Genomic DNA, 19364 nt, shown 5'->3' on the forward strand with positions numbered 1-19364 from the left:
TAGCCGATTTTCTCATATATATATATATATATATATATAGGACAACACTATTCTAATCCCAGGATTAGAATAGTTATTTGGATGACAACAACCCCTATAATGGCCCGACAGAACCCACCTGAACTTCCCGAACCGCCAGCCCGCCCGACATGATCCACTTGATCCCGATCCCGAGCCGCCCCAGCCCCCCTCCTCGCCGCTCCTCCCCTCGATCCCCGACCTCCCCCCGTGCTTCGCCGCCGATCTTCGCCGGATCCACCGCCTCCCTCCCCGTCTCCAGCTCCTGGCCGGCCGGATCCGCCGCCTCCCCTCCGTCTCCAGAGCCTGCTCGACCGGATCTGCCGCCACCCCTCCGTCCCACCTCCTGGCCGACCACTGGCACGGGCGAGCGAGCGAGGGCGGACGCCGGCACGAGGGAGCCTGCGTCGCCTGGACGCGGCGAAGCCGCCATGGACTTCCAGAAGCCGTATCCTCCTTCCATCCTCACCGCCCGACGCCTTGGCAGAGTAGATGACGGTCCCGACGGAAGCTATGGCGAACGGCGCGGACAACGGAGCAACTCCGCGGCGGAGGCGGCATCGGCGGCGCCTTCATATCCAGCAACGGTACATGAACTTCCTCCCACTTGTTGCCTTCTTCTTCAATCTTGCCTTGCCTGAACTTCTTGCTTCGTGAAGATGAACTTCGCGCCCTCTGCAAGACATGGATGGCCATGGAATTCCTCTCCTACCTCCCCAACGAATTGCTCTCAAGGTGGCCTATCAGCTGCTGGAAAAAGGTTGGCCGAACTTCTAGCTAGGGTATGGTTGAACTTCCTTCTGTTTGTGATTTTCTTACAACCATGTGAAGTTCAGGTAGTGTGTGAGCATCAGTACAGGCTACAAAAAGCATTTTAAAATCTGCCTGCTTACAGCCATGTGAAGTTCAAGTAGTGTGTGAGCATCAGTACAGGCTACAAATAGTAGAAAATCTGCCTGCTTACCGCCATGTGTAGTTCAGGTAGTGTTTGAGCATCAGTACAGGCTACAAACAGTAGAAAATCTGCCTGCATTCACATGTGAAAAGCCATGTGAAATTCAACTATTAAGTGTGCTAGAGTTCAGGTTGGTATGTATCTGGTTGTGTGCAAAAAATAAAAGGAAAATAGAACATGCATGTGATCACATGAAGGTCAGGTTGATATGCACTAGTGGTTCAACCATTCAAACTCATGAAGGTTCAGGTTTTTTAACTGTAGACAGTATTCCCCTTTGCAAAACAAGAAGTTCAGGTTGTAGAGAGTGCTCAGTTCAGGTACATATAAGTAATCAAATAGTGTAGAATTAATAGAATGTGAGGTTCATTCTGTGAAGGGTGCTCAGTTCAGGTACAAAAGTATCGGCAGATGCTCAGCTCAGTTCAGAATGTGATGCCTGTCCTAGGGGGAAAATATGTACATGAACACCACTTTTATATGAGAAGTTCAGGCTATGAATAATGCTAAATTCAGTTACAAAGGTATAGGCAGATGTAACTTGTGTGCTAATAAACATTTTTTTCTTTTATGTCAGCAAGAGGAGAGACGCATGAAGAAGCTTAGCAGTTCCTAGCAGCAAGTACACAATCCTAAGCCTGTACGTGTTGCACCACCCCCTCAATGGGTCACACCTCAAACGCACCAACAGCGTTACCAACCTGCTCCAGACCAAAAATGGATGACACTCGAAACACATGGAGACTTCCAAGATGCTGGGTCACAGCCCTATCCACACAACTTTGCGCCTCCACCTAATTGGGTGACGCCAGAAATCCCCCGCGGATTCTTTGTATCCACCAGCAGACTCCCAAGCGCGCCGATGGAGGAGGGGGTTAGCTCAAGTCCTGCGGGTAACTCTGGAGGTTATCCTGGTGTGCCTCGTCAATGCCAAAGGGAAGCAACTAAACCGGATCCCAGGACAAATCCAATAGGAACACACACACGGAGGAGAGTGCTCTGCACACTACCACCGTTGGATCCTGCTGCTGCTGCTGCTACAAGTCAGAATTGTACAGGACATAAGGTAGATGGATTGCTTCACAAAAAAAGAGCAAACCAAGACCAGGATCACAATACCTCCACAACCACCTCAAGCAAAATGGACGCAAACAAGAGAGAGGCCATCTTCAACCCCCCTTCCTCCTCGTGATCCACTCCTGCATCCTGCTATGATTACTCCGCCGTGCCCCATCCCAGAGGGACAACAGTAGACTCTGGTGGAGTTGCGATCATACACGCACGTAAGTGAAACAAAATATTTATATACGCATCTTGTATTATCTGCAAATTTTCTGCTCCCTCCAGGATAACAAGTTCATAAACTGCATTTTAACGTGCCGTTTGGATTATTTTTTTTCTTTTTCTGCAGATGCCGGATCTCCCAGATTATCTAATACCAAGACTAAAGATGTGATTCCAAGATGTAGAGAAAGCAAGGGAATTTTATAACAGATACGCTGATTTTGGAATCAGGAAGACGGGAGGGAATGACAATCACAAGTATTTTGTTTGCGCGTTCCAAGGGAAACACACAACTTCTGTTTCAGAGGCTGACAGGCAGCGAAACAAAACATCGCAGAGGACAGGCTGCAATGCAAGAATGAGGGTGAAGGTGCAGGAGGATAACACATGCGTGACAGTGGACATTGAGTACAATCACAATTACCAACTCATGCAAACTGATGACATGCTGGTATTCTTGCACTCACACAAGAATTATGACCCCACTATTTTGGAGTACGTAAAGCTCCTCCAGTACCATGATGTCAAGCACACAACAATCATGTCCATGCTATCTGAAAATGAAGATGGAAGCTACTTCCTAAGCATGACCGGACGAGACCTACTAAACCAGTAAGTATTCAAAAATGCACATACTGCAATGTACATAGCATCCTAAGTCACAACCCTTTGCTAGCAAAAATAACGAATGCATGTTTGCATGTAATTTGCAGGAAAGCCATGAATGCAAGGAAAGATGATTTGGATGATGTATTGAAACTTGTATCATTCTTCAAAGACATGAAGGCAATCAATGATGAGTTTTTCTATGACATACAAGTAGACAAGGAGAAGTCAATTAAAAACATTTTCTGGTCCAATGCAAGCTGCCGAGGAGCGTATCAAGACTTTGGCGATTGCATAACATCCGACACAACTTACAAGACCAACAGATTTCATATGCCTCTGGGAGTGTTTGTTGAAACAAACCATCACCTGCAGTCAACAATATTTGTTGTTGCCCTGATGAGAGACGAAGATGCAAAGTCATTCAAGTGGCTGTTCGATACATTTGTATGGTGCATGAACAACAAGCACCCAACTTGCATTCTAACAGGTGAGTTCAAAAAAACTCTACAAGTTTCATCATGTTTTCAGTCTATGGGTTTGTATTGGGTATATTTGGTTTTATCTGAATAATGTAAAGCAAGCAGTTCAACCACTGTTAGCACAGAAGTCCAACAAACAGTACAAGACTGCAAAATTATATGTCACATGTTTAGAAAAATTAGTTATGAATGTGAAGTTCAAATACAGGAATCATAGAAGTTCAAGGACAAAGCTGTAAGAAAAATATATGTAACATGTTCAGAAAAATATAGTTATTTATGTGAAGTTCAAGCAATGGTAACACAGAAGTTCAACAACACTGCTCTAAGAAAATTTTGTGTGTGACACTACTAGGTAGTCCTACTGCTACCTGTGAACTTCAAGCACTGGTACCACAAAAGTCCAACAACACTGCTGTAAGGAAAAATACATGTGACATTTTTAGATAGTCATACTGCTACCTGTGAAGTTCAAGTACTTGTACAACATAAGTTCACCATCAGTGCAAAAAGAAGCAAGTTTCATTTTTTTTAATTCATGCAGACCAGTGCCCGTCGATGGCGAAAGCTATACCACAGTCATTCCCAAACACCATCCACAAGCTATGCCGTTGGCACATCCTGAAGAAGTACAAGGAATACCTCGCGTTGCTGTACAAAAAGTATAAAACATTCAAAGAGGAGTTCACAGCTATATTAAACTGGCCGCTGATGCCAACGGAGTTTGAAACTGCCTGGGCTCAACTCGTGCACACGTACAACCTGGAGAACGATCAGATGATGATCTAGCTATGGAGTGATAGGAAAATGTGGATTTCAGCATATTACAAGAACATTTTCTGTGCTAGAATGACTTCCACACAACGAAGCGAGAGCATGAACCACGTGCTCAAGAGAGGGTTTGTCAAGGGGACCCAGAACCTACACAAGTTTGCTAGGCGGGTAAATGCTTGCATACAAACTCGGATGCAGAAGGAGAATGAGCAAACAATGACCAGCATGGTATGAAGATAAAAAAACACCCCCATCATATTGTGTTTTCCTTCAACATGTGCACTTTGAATTTTAAAAAATGAAACCACTGACTCTGCTTCGACTAATATCTTATTTTTTGACACGTGCAGACCAATCCTGTGACAAAAACAACTTACGGCTACGAGGAAGACATGTCTATCAAGTACACGAGAGCCATGTACACCGAGATGAGGACTGGGATGAGAAAAGCCATGCTATTTCACGCAAAGCCTACAGTAGAGCCCACTAAGTACCTTGTGTACTACCACAACAAGGCTAGCCATGATGATGATGACAGATTTGCCTGGTCAAAGCATGAATTCCAGGTTGTAGCTAACCCAGAGAATGAAATATACGAGTGTAAATGCAAGCTTTGGACACACACAGGTGAGCGGAAAAACAAACTCATTAAATAGATAAACTAGTAGTATCATATCAAATATATGAAAACTCATTGCTGGCTCACAAACTATGTATTCTGCATTCATCACGAAATGCAGTCCTGTTCTGCCTTCACATCATGAACATACTGGACTACCTGAAGTCTAACAAATTTCCACACAAGTATATCCTCAAACGGTACACAAAGACTGCAAAATCACAACCAACCTTTGATACAAGGGACTACAACACAACTGCATCGGATGGAGCTCAAGACTATCGAAGCAAGACATCTTGCTGCAGCTCAATTTGATGGTTAACAAGAAAGCAATGAGATCAGCAATATGACAGAGCCTTCTATGTTCTCAAGAGGCTCGTGGAAGAGCTTGATGCAATACATTCAGCAAATCGAGCAGATGCTGACGGAAGGATGGCTGAAGAGGATGCCGAAATTGAAGATGACCTTCATTATTATGCAGCTGAAATGCTCCACGCCGTTGCTCAAGCCAACCAATGCAAGCAGGGTGTTCACCAATTAATGCAGCAGCGGCAGCAAGAGATGATGAAACTGCCGCTATACTCTGAAACAAAGGGTAGGAAGAAAATTAATGCAGCAAAGAAAAGTTACAAGAGAGCTCAAATAAAGGCACCACCTGCAGGAAGAGTCGTCGTGCTCGATGAGAACGGGGTGCCACTTGGACACAGGCAATGTAGTGTGTGCAAAAAGGTTGCAGGACACAAGAAGCTCACATGTCCAACACTCCTAGAAATAAACAATGCCGAGGAGGTCAAGCAACCCAAAGTTCAAAAACAGCAGCCCAAAGTTGTAGAACAAAACAAGGGACCACACCCACAGAAAGCAAGCAGCAGATTTTGTAGCATATGCAAGGAGTATGAACCACATAATGCAAGAACATGCCCGAAGCGCGCAGATGCTGAAAAGACAAGCAAAAAGCCAGAGAAGCAACAGAAAGCAAAACCTAGAGCCAGCAACAAGAAAGTGGTGGAAGATGAAGAGGAAGACGAAGATGAAGACACCATCAAAGAAGAGGAAGAGGAAGAGGAAGTGGAATGCGAGGAGGAAGAGGAAGAGGATGATGAAGAGGAAGAAGACGATGAAGAGGAAGAGGAAGATGAAGAGGAAGAGGTACATGTCAATCAAAAACCACTACAACCAAAGCCTAGGAGGAGCGCAAGGCTGATGAACAGTTAGACTAGGTCAATTAAACAAAGCAAACTTATGTCATGTCAATGTGCAGAATATTATTCCACTTTTGAAACAGTATTTTAGGAGAAGCTTACTTGAACTTTTATTGTTGAAGTTTCAAAGAAATTATACAGTAGAAGTTCAAGTAAGCTTACTGCAGAAGTACTAGTATAGTGTAAGAGGAGGTGCTGGTGATGTAAAGTATAAAAGAGCAAGCAGTAATAAAATGAAAAATATACACTGTGAAGTTCAAGTAATATTACTGCAGAAGTCCTGCTATATTATGGCAGGAAGTGTTGTGCTAGTGATGTATTGCATGAAAGAGCAAGCAGTAATAAAATGAAAAATATACACTGTGAAGTTCAAGTAATATTACTGCAGAAGTCCTGCTATATTATGAGAGGAAGTGCTGTGCTGGTGATGTATTCCATGCAAAGTGCAAGCAAGAATAAAAATTAAAAATATACACTATGAAGTTCAAGTAACATTACAGTGGAAGTTCTGGTATATTATGGCAGGAGGTGCTGGTGTTGTATTCCATAAAAGAGCAACCAACAAATAATTATACAGTTTGAAGTTCAGGCCAACTTACAGAAGAAGTTCTGGTATATAAAATCGATGTAGGAAAAAAATATGCTTAAAAAATAAAGTTTTGCCGTATGAACTAAGGTTAGCAAGCCTAAGACAACACGTTCAGATGTGAAGTTCTGTTTGGATACGTGCATAAGTTCATGTACAATGCCGACAAAACATAAAGAAACGTAAAGGAGTGTATGAGAATATTTTTGCACAATGTTATAGTTGAAATCCATTCACAGTTGAAAAATCACAAAAAAACAAATATAGATTCTATGCAAAAGGCTACGTATTGGTTGGGTTGAAAAATAACAATACATTACACAACACAGAAAATCTTCTCCATCTGAAACCAGCAGCCCAGCCAGATCTCAAGCAGAAGTTCAAGTCAAAGATCATATGTTCGGGCCCAAAATTAAGCAACACAAAAAAACAAGCAGTTCATCCATAGCCCAGGGAGAAGTTCAAGTACATCTGTTGAGGAAAAACATACAACACATGGATACTGAAAATGATGCAGTACATTGAAATTCACAAGCCAAATCATTCTTCACACCAAATACATTTGTCCACAATATCATAATAATAGTCACTAAACCATTCTTACAACCAAATCTTTACGGAATCGTTCCAATCATTATCAAACCTAAAATCTTTACGAAATCAAATCTACACTAAAACTAATGCTTCGAATTCACGGGCCCAAGGACCGGATCTCTTTAGGGAGCTCTGCACGCATGACTTCATTCTTCTCGCTAAAGATTAGAGTGTGCATGAACTCGGCCTTCTAGTCATCTGCAGCAGCCTGCAAACAAGAAATGAAATGATGGTTTAGTAAAGGATAACTAAAACCACAACAGGAGCGTCTCAGCAAAACACACACAAGAAAAATGAAAGGATGATGACACAAGAACAAGGACAAAACATACTTCCACATCACCAAAATCTTCAACAAGCTCATCGCCATCATATGAATAGAAGAACTTCATGGCAAAGAAACCACAATCATTATTCTTTTGCTTTGGAACATCGATAAAAGTCAGCCTCTTTGCAATAGTCACCCAGTTAGGCTGCTTGCTCGCTTTGTACGCAGTCTTGCCGTACACCTCCTCGAGCAACCCAACAAATCCCTTGATCTGCCAGAAATAACAAATAAGATGAAGTCAAAAACATGTTAACCAAAATCGTTAAGTTCAGGTACATAAAAGGGACACTTGAATAAAATCCAGCTAAACGATACAGGAAGTTCAATTGTCAAATTATAGTCAGTTCACGCAGTATTACCAAAACAGAGACAGCAAAATATTTTGTCAATAGAAGGCATAATAAACTTCGTGTCAAACAAGAGAATATGAAAGGAGGTTCAGGCTAAGAAACACTCACGATATTTTGGCAGTCTCCATGGAAACTTGTTCATGACATTACCTTATTAGTGGAAGGAAGTGAATTAAGGATGTCAATACTCCCACGATATCTATTCAGCACATACATAGTGTAGTGCGCCATTGTGTCAATTGGCTTGAATAGTATCAAAAAAACCTGCCAAGAATGAAAGAAACGGTGAACACAAACTATAAAGCATAGGTATTGAACAACCGGGATGAACAACAACTTCTTGACAAACTGAGCAAAAGGATGTACATAAAATTAAAAAAAGCAAGAGTTATCAAAACCTAACCAGCTTTGCGTTAAGAAGGTCTTCTCCCTTGCGAACAAACATTGGGAGGAGTTTAGCCGAATTTTGTGCATTAAACTTTGGAACTATTGCAGCGAAGAAAACATACTCCAGGCAGTACCGTGCATTCACAAAAATAGAATTAAAACACCTCCCAAATGCCACTACAACAAAACTAGAGCAAAAGAAGGGAGATAGGGGTGCAAAGAACTAAAACCTGTATGAAGTAGGGACTAAGTACAACCCTGTCAGCACTAGTGAATATCTCAGAGGTCTTCGGCTTATCCTTCCACAAATTTATGAGATAATCCATTATGTCTCCTTCCATCTACTGCCCTTCACCAAAAAGAGTATAAAGGACACGTCCTGTGAGGTCAATCACATTCCCAGGGATGGTAAACATGTAGTAGCTTGTGCTGCAGATTTAAAAGGATGGGAAAAAATATTAGAAGTTCAGATACAATAACAAACAGAAGTTCAGATACTATAACTGAAAGGCAAGGAGAGATGAACAGAAGTTCAGATACTATAACTCAAAGGCAAGGAGAGATGAACAAAAGTTCAGATACTATAACAACAGAAGTTCAGACACTATAACTCCAAGGCAAGGGAGAAATTAACAGAAGTCCACATACTACAACAACAGAAGTTCAGAACAAAGTAGCATCTCTGGCAGCAACAAAGTTAAGAAGAAAAATACTCCCTCATAATACTTCTCCAGACCATCTTTACTAAGCACATATTGTCTCAACTTCTGGGCCTCGAATAGATGAGGGTAACTGTATTTATTTAGGGGAGCGATAGTAGAACGCCACTTCAAAGGCAATCTTGATGCTCTCTTGGAGGAAGTTATGTTGCCAGACTCAACTGTTGGTTTCCTCCTGGTGATGACAGCATTCTTCCCACCTCTCCCAGCAACAGTACCAGCGGCAGATTTACCGTTCTTCGGGTAAGCAATCTTCTCAAAATCATCATCAAACGAAATCACTTCTGCTTCGACTGCACCAACCTTCCTGGAGCAAGGGGTCGTTGGAGCACCACAAAATACCACCATCCTGCTTCCCCAACTTGGAAGGAATAAAGGTTCGAGGTCTATCATCTTCTCTCGGAGTTGTACTCATCGATTCCTCCCTAGGCTGGTATTCCTGTGACCCGAGGAATGAGTAGTGGTAATCTGTCAAGTCCAACGGCTCCACTGTAAAAGAAAAGGAAGAGAAAAAAAGACCATTAAATATAACTGAAGTTCAGGTACAACATAATGTGCAGTGCAACTAATATAGATGACATGGTTACTACTCAAGATGACCTAAAAAAAATTAGTTGCATTTAAAAACTAAATGAAGTTCAGGCACAACCAAAGGCACAGTTCAAGATAAACTAATGAACTGCAAAACATTCAACTACAGCTAACAAAAGCATAGAAAGGCATCATCTCTGAAGTTCAAGTAGAAGAAATGCTCGTGTCCAAGTAAGCAATGAAAGGAAAAAATACTGAAACAAAACACACAAGCAAAATAAAAAATATAAAAATGAAGTTCATGTACAAGAAATGCTCCTCTCCATCTGAAACCAGCAGCCTAGCCAGATCTCAAGCAGAAGTTCAAGTTCAAGAAAAAATGAAGTTCATGTAGAATAAAAGATGCAGTAGAGCTTGGAAGTCTGTCTCAAACATGTTAGAATAAGCGATTGAGTACAGCCATGTCTTCCTGATATCCGCGATATTTTCATGGGAATAATTTGCAAGAACCCCATCATGAAACGAATTAACATTCGTAAGCATGAAGAATCCGCAGTCGATACTGCCATCAAAAACAAAAAAGAATAGTGTTAGAACAAAAAAGAAAGCCAACGAATAAAAGACGTCGCAGCTTAAGTACAACTACAGTTAAACAGAAGTGATAAAGAGAAAAGTGGAACTCATACTTGTTAGTCTGCTGGGGGACATTAATCTAATCCAAAGGGAAATGGTTGATAGAAATAGGACTGAAGGGTGTCTCGCTGTCGTTGCTGGCATCGTTCCAAAGCTTCTTGATGTTATTAGTCATCCGCCGAAACAGGCGTACTGCACAGTCATCGTCTGGTCCATAGTAGGAGTCGAGAAGCTAGAACCTTGAATTCTTCAGGTCAAGAAATATCGAGACCCAATGACCAACACCACCCATGTGAGCAGGAATTTCAGGCGGGTCAAAAGTGGGGAAAACAACGTGAAGCAACATAAACACACGAATCATTAAAAATTGAGAATTAATATCAAACGATACAAAGAAAAATAAAACAATATTAATAGAGTGGATCGTAGTGCAAACTAATACAGAGGCAAAGAACAAGATATTGCTTACAGAATCATGTGCATCCATGCTATCTGGACCATTCGCCAAGAAGTACTTCCTCACACGGGAATCGAATTGACCTCTGAAAATCTTGTCCTAAAATATGCAGATAACACCAACATATGAAAATAAAAAAATGAGACAAACAAATTTTAACTAAAATGGTAAGGAACAAAACAGAAAAGAAATCACTACATCGTTGACTTAGACAAACCCAAGACGGTAGGATGAGTTATTCCGATCCCTGGTACTTCGCATGTAGACAATAGAGTGCAACCTCAGCCACATTAGATCGAAGCATTCCGCGAGGAGCAAAAGATATTGCGACATCTTCAACAGAAGCTTCACACTCCTTGTTTTGGAACATAATCATTGATCTAAAACAAGCAATAGAAAGTAAAAACAAGTTCAGCATCAGGAACTCAGGAAGTTCATAACACATACAAGCACAGAAGTTCAGCTACATCACAATAGGCAGTACAAAAAGGCCAGAAGTTCAGCACCAGAGAAGTAAAGTAGAAGTTCAGCAACATAGAGTAAAGAAGTTCAGGTATGAAACCACAGGCAGTTCACAAGGGGTAGATGGATGTAAATATTGACCAGCTGCACTCACCTCTTGGAACGAACATTCTTAAGCCTAGTTACACTGAAATAAAAGTCATGAACCTTCTTTCGGACGACAGCAAGGTCACTATCTGCTCAGCAAAAGAAATAGAAATTAAGAGCAACATTCAAGCACATAGATTCATGATAGTTTAATTAATAGCAACATTCAAGCACAACATTCAAACACAAGCACATCTCAGCTGCTACACCAGAAAACATCACAGCCCATGCATTAAAAACCTTGGGATAATTAGATTTATGCCCCTAGTTGTGTCCCACTCGTCTGTTTTACCCCTAATTCCCAAAAGTCACTAGTTCTGTCCAAGTCACTTTGCTCCTATTATGCTTTTACCCTTTGACCGTTTGACCATCAGTTTGAAAACTTCATAACTAATGCATACTAAATCAGAAAAATGCAAATAAGATACCAAAATGTTTAGAAAAACATCACCTACATGTCAGTGTCATTTGTATTCATGAAAAAGTGTTGGAAAGTGCCCATCCGAGTTTTAGCTCTTATGCTACCACCATGGATAGTAAAATCTAAAAAAGTTCAAAAAAAATTAAAAAAAATTGGTGGCAAAGAATGACAAATGTTTTAAGTGACTGCCAAGTTTCATCAGGGAATAACATTCGTGGGTGCCGCGGCAAAAAAAACAATCAGCACTCCAAAATAGATTATTTTTTTGCCATTACTTCCACGAATGTCGTTCCCTAATGAAACTTGGCAAGCACTTAGAACATTTGTTGTTCTTCGCCACCATATTTTTTTTGAATTTTTTTGATTTTTTTAGAGTTCACTATTCATGGTGGTATCAAAAGAGCTAAAACTCGGATGTGCATTTTCCAACACTTTTTTCATGAATGCAAATGACACTGACATATAGGTGATGTTTTTCTAAACATTTTGGTATCTTATTTGCATTTTTCTGATTCAGTATGAATTAGTTATGAAGTTTTCAAACTGACGGTCAAACGGTCAAAGGGCAAAAGCATAAGAGGAGCAAAGTGACTTGGACAGAACCGGTGACTTTTGGGAATTAGGGGTAAAACAGACGAGTGGGACACAACTAGGGGCATAAATCTAATTATCCCTTTTTCCCCCACATAGAAACAGGTTCACTTAACTTTATTTACAAACCACACGAGAAAGCACAAACCAGAAGTTCAACTTGCACCACACAGGCAGTTCATAGGGATATCATGGACAAAAACAAACAACAAAAGGGACGGGGATGGGGAAAGAAGAGAGAAGCATGCTCCTCTCTTTATGGATTCTTTCCTAGACCAATGGTAGCACTGGAATGATCAACCTCCTCTCCATAGCTATCGCTTTCAGTCCCTTCATCGTCATCTCCAATAGACATTGCAGCGTCGTCCGGAAGGACACCAACAGCAGCTGGAGCAGCCGGAGAATCTGAAACAACAAAGAATGTTGGTTGTGTTTGAACAGCATCAACAGCAACTGATGGCTCTGCTGCAGGAGACTTCTCCGGGCCTGCAGCAGCACTACCACCAGTCTCAACAGCAGCCTTAACAGGATCTTTCTCCAAAATGATATCTCCAGCTATCTTGCCCTGCTCAGCATCAGAAACCTCAGCTGTCTTACCCAAGTCAGCATCAAAAACCTCAGTTGTCTCGCCCTGCTCAGCATCAGAAACCTCAGCTGTCTTGCCCTGCTCAGCATCAGAAACCTCAGCGCCAATGGATGACTGGGGTTCAATTGGGTCCACCCTGTCGGAGCAGCCAGTGCCTGACACGGACTTGTCTTGTAGTGACCCGACCTCACATGGTCAAGTCTCTGTGCTTAAGTGTCATCCCTGGATCGGTATGCTGACACACACAGTACTCGAGGATTTATAACAGAGGTAAATCACATGTATAAATAACGTAAATACTATTACCTCAATCCATATAACGGAAGTAACAACAAGGTTGTGGATTCCCATCAACACCAACGGCAAAGTTGAGTGTAGAAATCGTAACCCTAACGTATCACTTACTCGTCGTAAGAATCCTGCAACATGAGACGTTGCAGCCACAAAGGGTCAGTACAATGAATGTACTGGCAAATTCACACCCTAGGATAATGATGAATAATAACTATCACTACATGCATATTTGGCTGGTGGAAAAGCTCTATGGTTGTAATGTTTTTGTGAAAAGCCAATTTTTCCCTACTGCAAAGGAATATAATTTATTTAACTACAAATTGGTTGAAAATTATTGAGAAAGCTCCTCCAACTCAATCCCAATTAAAGTTAACTTCCCAACAAGTTAAATTAGAGTGATGAGATCCATATGATAATCCAAGAACCAGATACTCAAGATGTCCATAACCGGGGACACGGCTAATCATGATTAGTTTGTACACTCTGCAGAGGTTTGTGCACTTTTCCCCATAAGACTCGATCTCCTCCGTTTGATTTCTCGCACTACATGGTGTTTGAGAAAACGGATGACCAAGACACAATCTTTCAGGAGCATTTACTCTCTACTCCGGGCGGACCGGTACACCTACAATCCCCCTACATCTGCTAGTCCACCTCTTCGAGAGCTCACGCAACTTACTCAACTATGCCAGAGCCCATAATGGCTTGTGGCTGCACACGGAAGTTTCTAGCATGAATAATCTTATGATCCCTTTGAGCCTGGGTGGCATTCCATAGGGTGATCACACGGGTCCTCCGGGATCCCCTTGGGCAAGCACTGGATTCTCCAGGTGCCCGGGCAAACCACTGGGTGCTCCAGGGTGCCCCAACCAATCCACCCAGATGTGTATTAAAGTAACCACCTTAAGTTATCCATTACATAATAATCTCACATCTGTCATGGATACACTCAAACCCAATCCACGTCTACGAGCATAGCATAGCAGTAAGCATAACGTAGTAACTCCCAGGGTTTGAATGCAAGACAATAGGTTCCTACCTCATCAACTACTTCCCAATACCCACATGTTATCAAGTCCAACTCATGCAATATTTGAGGGTGAAACTAATGCATAAAAACTGGGTATAAAAGGGATATGATCAAAGTGTGAACTTGCCTGTACTGTTGATGAAGATGATTCGCACTCATAACTCCTGATAGTTCTACTCGTCACACTCTGGTCAATCTATCGTAAGCAAGCAATAGTAACCACACATAAGCAATCACTCAAAAGATCGGAAAGAACGAAGAAGACAATTCGGAAAACATCAAAACCAAGCAATTAACTCTTGCAACATAAAACAATTTCTAACAGTACCAAAATTATGTGAATTTGTCCTTATTAGAAAGTTTAGGTCAAGAGCTTTAATTTGCAAAAAGAATCAACCCAAACGGAGGTACGAAACTCAAGTTACGATCGTAAGAAGATTCAAATTCAAAACTGTTTGAATTCAAATTTTAAAACTTTCAAAAACATGTTTAAGTTGGATTACTGGATAGAGGGGATCATAACGAAGAAGTGGGCGTTGGTTTCATTGGATTTGGATAAACGGGTAAAAAGATGTGGTCGTTTGAAAAACAGGGGCCAAACTATAAAGAAACTAATTACGGATAGGTCCCTGACTAAAACTAACAGAAAAAGAAAAGACTAAATAATGAACGTTCGTTTTCTAAACCTAACCAGCGAACGTTCTCTAAATAAATAAACCTAAACAAAACCGGTTATATATAAAAAACAATCAAGGGTTTTTTAAAAGAAAAAAACGTAGGAAACCGAGCAGTTTTGTACTGGTTCTCGCGGATTTGGCCGGCGGCGAGAAAAACCGTCGGCGGAGGTGGCGGCCTTCTCCGGCGAGCGAGGCGAGGCGGCGAGGGGCGGTGTCGGCGGCGGAGCGGCTCAGGCGGCGGCGGCGGCGCGGCGCGAGACAACAACGTGGGCGGCGGTGGCGAAGTAGGCGGCGGCGCGATGAGGGAGGGCGGCGGTGGAGCAGAGAGAGAGGCGGGGCCGAGGCCTCGGGCTTTAAAGGCGGGATTTGCGGCTTCTTGGGGGAGGGGGCAGAGGAGGCCATAGGCGGCACGGCGTCCATGGCGGCGCGGCGGCGGACTCGGGAGGAGTCCTTGTCGGGGACGGGAGGAAGGCGGCTCGCTGGGTGGGCTGTCGCCTTGGGCCGGCCCAGTTCGGCAAGAAAAGAAGTTTAAAAAAAACATTTTTCGAGACAAATAAATAATAATAATAATAACAAAATAAATTAAAATATTATATAGGCATATAATATATCAAAATTTTCAGAAAAAGATTTTCTACGATCTGAACATTTTTCTAGCATCAAATAAAATCCACACAAATTCAAATAAAACAAAGTATGCTACTGATGCAATAAATCCCAATAAAATCATTTTAAAAATAACAAAATTAATTCAAATTTATTTCTCTCCAATTTTTTAATGTAGGGAATCATTTTACCCTAATTTCCATATATTTTATTTTTGGAGAAAAATAATTTGAATAAAAACCAAATAACTCCAAATTGCAAATAATTTTCAAAGGGACTTTAAATTTGATTCTTTTAAACTTCCCACTCATATTTCAAATGTTTTGAAGAAGTCATTTTATCTTCTCTCATGAAAATCATTGAGTTGCTTGAAGTTTCTAAATTTGGAAATATTTCCAAATAAAATCCAAATCCTTTCAAATCCCTTTTCATTTATTTAAAATGGAAGAAGTCATGTTATCTTCTCTCCAGGGTTTTGTGATGAAAAGAATTTGAATTCATGGAGATCATAAATGCAAGATGAAAGTTTGGGAAAGTCCTTTTATTCCCTCTCATTTAACTTTCAAAAGTTTCGAATTTCACTCAATTTCACTCATCACAATCAAGCAAATAATCAAAACTAACTATTTAATATAACATTCCAAAATTTAGAATTTTGGGATGTTACATGTCTGCAACCTTCTCTGGAGGAACACTAGCATCATCAATCTGCAGCAAGAACATGAAGTCATTACAAAAGGGGCACGTAGTGATAAAATGCACAAACAAGTAAAATTAAAAAATGAGACAAATGGACAAGAAAAATGGTACTTTATTTTCACTGCCATGAAGCTCATCAACTAATACATCACTCGAGGGAGCAGGTTCATGCACTGGTAAAACATCCTCCTCAACCCTAGCACCATCATCAATAGCCTACAAAAAAAATCATGTGGAACACAAATACCTAATCAGCAGAAGTTCACATTACATAATCATAGAAGGTCAGCTATGACCACTGACACATAATGGAAGTCCAAATACTCTAAACATAACAGGTCAGATATCAAACTACTCTAATACAAAAGGGAACATAAAAGGGCCAGTTATGGAAATCACAGAAGTTCAGGTGCTGTAGCCCATGAAGTTCAAGTGCTATAAACAGAGAAGGTCAACTAGAAAACACTAGTACTAAAAATAAAAAGTTTATGACACATGAAATCAACAAGGGTCGCCTATGACTAAAAATAGTAATAACTGAAAGCTAACAATGAACATTAGAGCAAAGAAATATCAAAAGCCAAAATAAACAAACCTCTTTGTTATGCTCCACGTGGCCTCCCTCACGACCCAAATGAACAGAATCCTGCCTCTGAATCTGTCTCACAACAACACTTGCCTCATCTTCAAAAGGCTTGCAACAAGCATCCTGCATTTCCTTGAACAACCCAAAGCTAGCCCAGAGGTGGGAAGTGCTCTGACGAAGCTCTTCAAGAAATCTAGCTTCAATTGACAAAACCTCCTTCGAAGGCTCAGCATCAAAACCGTGTCCGGGAGGAAGAATCCCATCAAGACGACTAAGACGCTCAACAGTTGACGGAACACAGGCCAACTCCCCACAAACTGTTTCAAGAAGACCTTTAATCCTAACCAGGGAAACATTGGCAGCTTCAAACAAACTCTCGGAAGACACGCCACCTGCAGCACTCACACGGGCAGAAGAACCTCCTGGATCTACAGGGGGAGCGCCAGTATTAACATCCCGGGAGAATTCAAATCTTGGAGAAGTTCCACTCCCTAGGCCGGCGGCACGAGGCATAGTAAGAACAGGACGTTCGATACGCCTAAAGAACACAACCTCAGCCTGTGTCTTCCACTGCATACAAAAACAAAAGTCAACGCGTCAGAAAACAAATGAAGGAACATGGAAACAAAAAAATATAGATGACAGTACCAGAAGTTCAAGTTAAACTACTCAGGAAAGAATGATGCATAGAAACACTCACAGGCAGTCTCCCAAACACCCAGTTGGCTGGGTCATCATCACTCTTCTTGACCAAGTCAGCCGCAGCAAGCTCCAGAAGCTTGGCCTGATCCATGAAATTGATGCTAGGGGTCCTCAAGTCAGAATTAGGCGTCTTGCCAATGATAAGGCAGTCCAGATACATAAGAAGCGGCGCGATGGAACAGCCTGTGACAGCTTTTCCTCTGCTAGTACCTTGCTGATACCTAACAACAGAACTTTGAATATCATCAACAACCAACTGGCAGTAGTCCATATCTGCCATATCCTCAAACACAAGATTCTCAGCCATTGCTGCCTCCCTGGACACTCGTGTAGACGTTCCAGGAATAACCACCTTCATGAAAACAATCAGGTAAAACACCTGCAAAGCAACATCATCCTTCGTCTCATCCTTCACAAGTTTCGTGAGGATATTCCGCAGACCCTTTGTCTTGATGTCGTCACTCCTAGCGTACCCAAGCTTGCCCTTCAGCCTCATAACAACATCATCAAACCCATCATTCGAGGGCCTAGGAGGGGTACGATTACCTTGAGGGAATCCAAACAGATGGTGAATAACATCACTTGTAATACGCAGATCCTTGTTCGCCTCACCCATGTCCAGAATCAAGGTTGTAGGGTCAATCCTCGTGTAGATGTTGCCCATCAAAGGACGAGAAATGTTGGAATCAACCTTCAAGTCAAACACATAACCAAAACCAGGTTGGTAACCCTCGTCTTGTGCCTAAGTTGTAGCATTTTCGCACACGTCTTGACCTCTTTCAGTGAGCACCGAACCGTCTTGTTAAAACGTTTTGCCTCATCTCCTCCTTGGCCACCTTCTTCGGGCGATTTGCCTCCTCTCTTCCTCCTCTCAGGCCGCTCCACAAGCTGATACTGAAAAAAGTACAATGACAAGGAAAAAAGGCAGAACAATGAGATACACAAGCTACACCAAAATTCCACTAATGCCTACATACGCCGTACATTTCAGAAGTCCAACTATGTCTACATAGGCATTACAACCATGTATGACCAGAAGTAAAGATGCTTTCAAAATGTTGGAAATTTACATAGCAGAAGTTCAACCATGTACACCAAGGCAGTAATAAAACATGTATTTCAGAAGTCCAACTATGTCTACATAGGCAATACAACCATGTATGACCAGAAGTAAAGATGCTTTCAAAATGTTGGAAATTTACATAGCAAAAGTTCAACCATGTACACCAAGGCAGTAATAAAACATGTATTTCAGCAGTCCAACTATGTCTACATAGGCAGTACAACCATGTATGACCAGAAGTAAAGATGCTTATAAAATGTTGGAAATTTACATAGCAGAAGTTCAACCATGTACACCATGGCAATAATAAAACATGTATTTCAGAAGTCCAACTATGTCTACATAGGCAGTATATCCATGTATGACTAGAAGTAAAGATGCTTTCAAAATGTTGGAAATTTACATAGCAGAAGTTCAACTATGTACACCAAGGCAGTAATAAAACATGTATACCAACAAGTTAAGCTAATTTCTTCATGTATATATCAAGAAGTCCAACTATGTACACAAAGGCAGTAATACCATAAAAGCAAAGCAGTTCAGCTAATTTATTCGCCTATATGAAGTAGAAGGTTAGATATGTACGCCAAGGCAGTGCTAAAAACACAAAACTACAACAAATCTACAAATGCTCTCAAAAGCAGTAAACATGAGACATTCATACCTGATTTGCGGTAGCATCATCATCATCGTCATCCTCGTCATCAGCGTTGAAATCAGCATCATCCTTGTCCTTTGTATTAACACGAGAACGCTTCTTCTCACCCTTGTTGACCTTTGTAGGTGCAACCTTGCGCTTAACGCTGCATTTCTTCCCCTTACAAGATGCACCAGCACCAAGCGGGGAAGTTGTAGGCGTGGCAGTGGCAAGCACACGAGGACTACGGTGTGGCGTACCACCGAGGCCTAGCCCTTCATCTTCAGAAAGTTCTGTAGGCCTTGAAACATGTGGGCTCCTCCGAGGAGTAACTTCAC

At 41.6% G+C, this 19364-nt stretch overlaps 1 protein-coding gene across 1 annotated transcript; it reads left to right on the top strand.

Annotated features, from left to right (window-relative positions):
* Positions 1-449: 449 nt before the first annotated feature.
* Positions 450-4134, top strand: LOC109738444 (protein FAR1-RELATED SEQUENCE 5-like). Its single transcript, XM_020297544.1, has 5 exons — positions 450-605; positions 1238-1293; positions 2489-2869; positions 2971-3353; positions 3890-4134. The coding sequence occupies exons 1-5, from the start codon at positions 450-452 to the stop codon at positions 4132-4134; spliced, it is 1221 nt and encodes a 406-aa protein (XP_020153133.1).
* The last annotated feature ends 15230 nt before the right edge of the window (positions 4135-19364 follow it).

This window comes from Aegilops tauschii, chromosome 3, assembly GCF_002575655.3.
Source record: "Aegilops tauschii subsp. strangulata cultivar AL8/78 chromosome 3, Aet v6.0, whole genome shotgun sequence".
NCBI classification, from domain to species: domain Eukaryota; kingdom Viridiplantae; phylum Streptophyta; class Magnoliopsida; order Poales; family Poaceae; genus Aegilops; species Aegilops tauschii.

Coding starts and splice junctions, on each gene's coding strand:
- LOC109738444 (XM_020297544.1), top strand. CDS start 450: ATGGACTTCCAGAAGCCGTATCCTCCTTCCATCCTCACCGCCCGACGC. Junction 1,294..2,488: donor GTAGAGAGTGCTCAGTTCAG/GTACATATAAGT, acceptor TTTTGGAATCAG/GAAGACGGGAGGGAATGACA. Junction 3,354..3,889: donor CCCAACTTGCATTCTAACAG/GTGAGTTCAAAA, acceptor TAATTCATGCAG/ACCAGTGCCCGTCGATGGCG.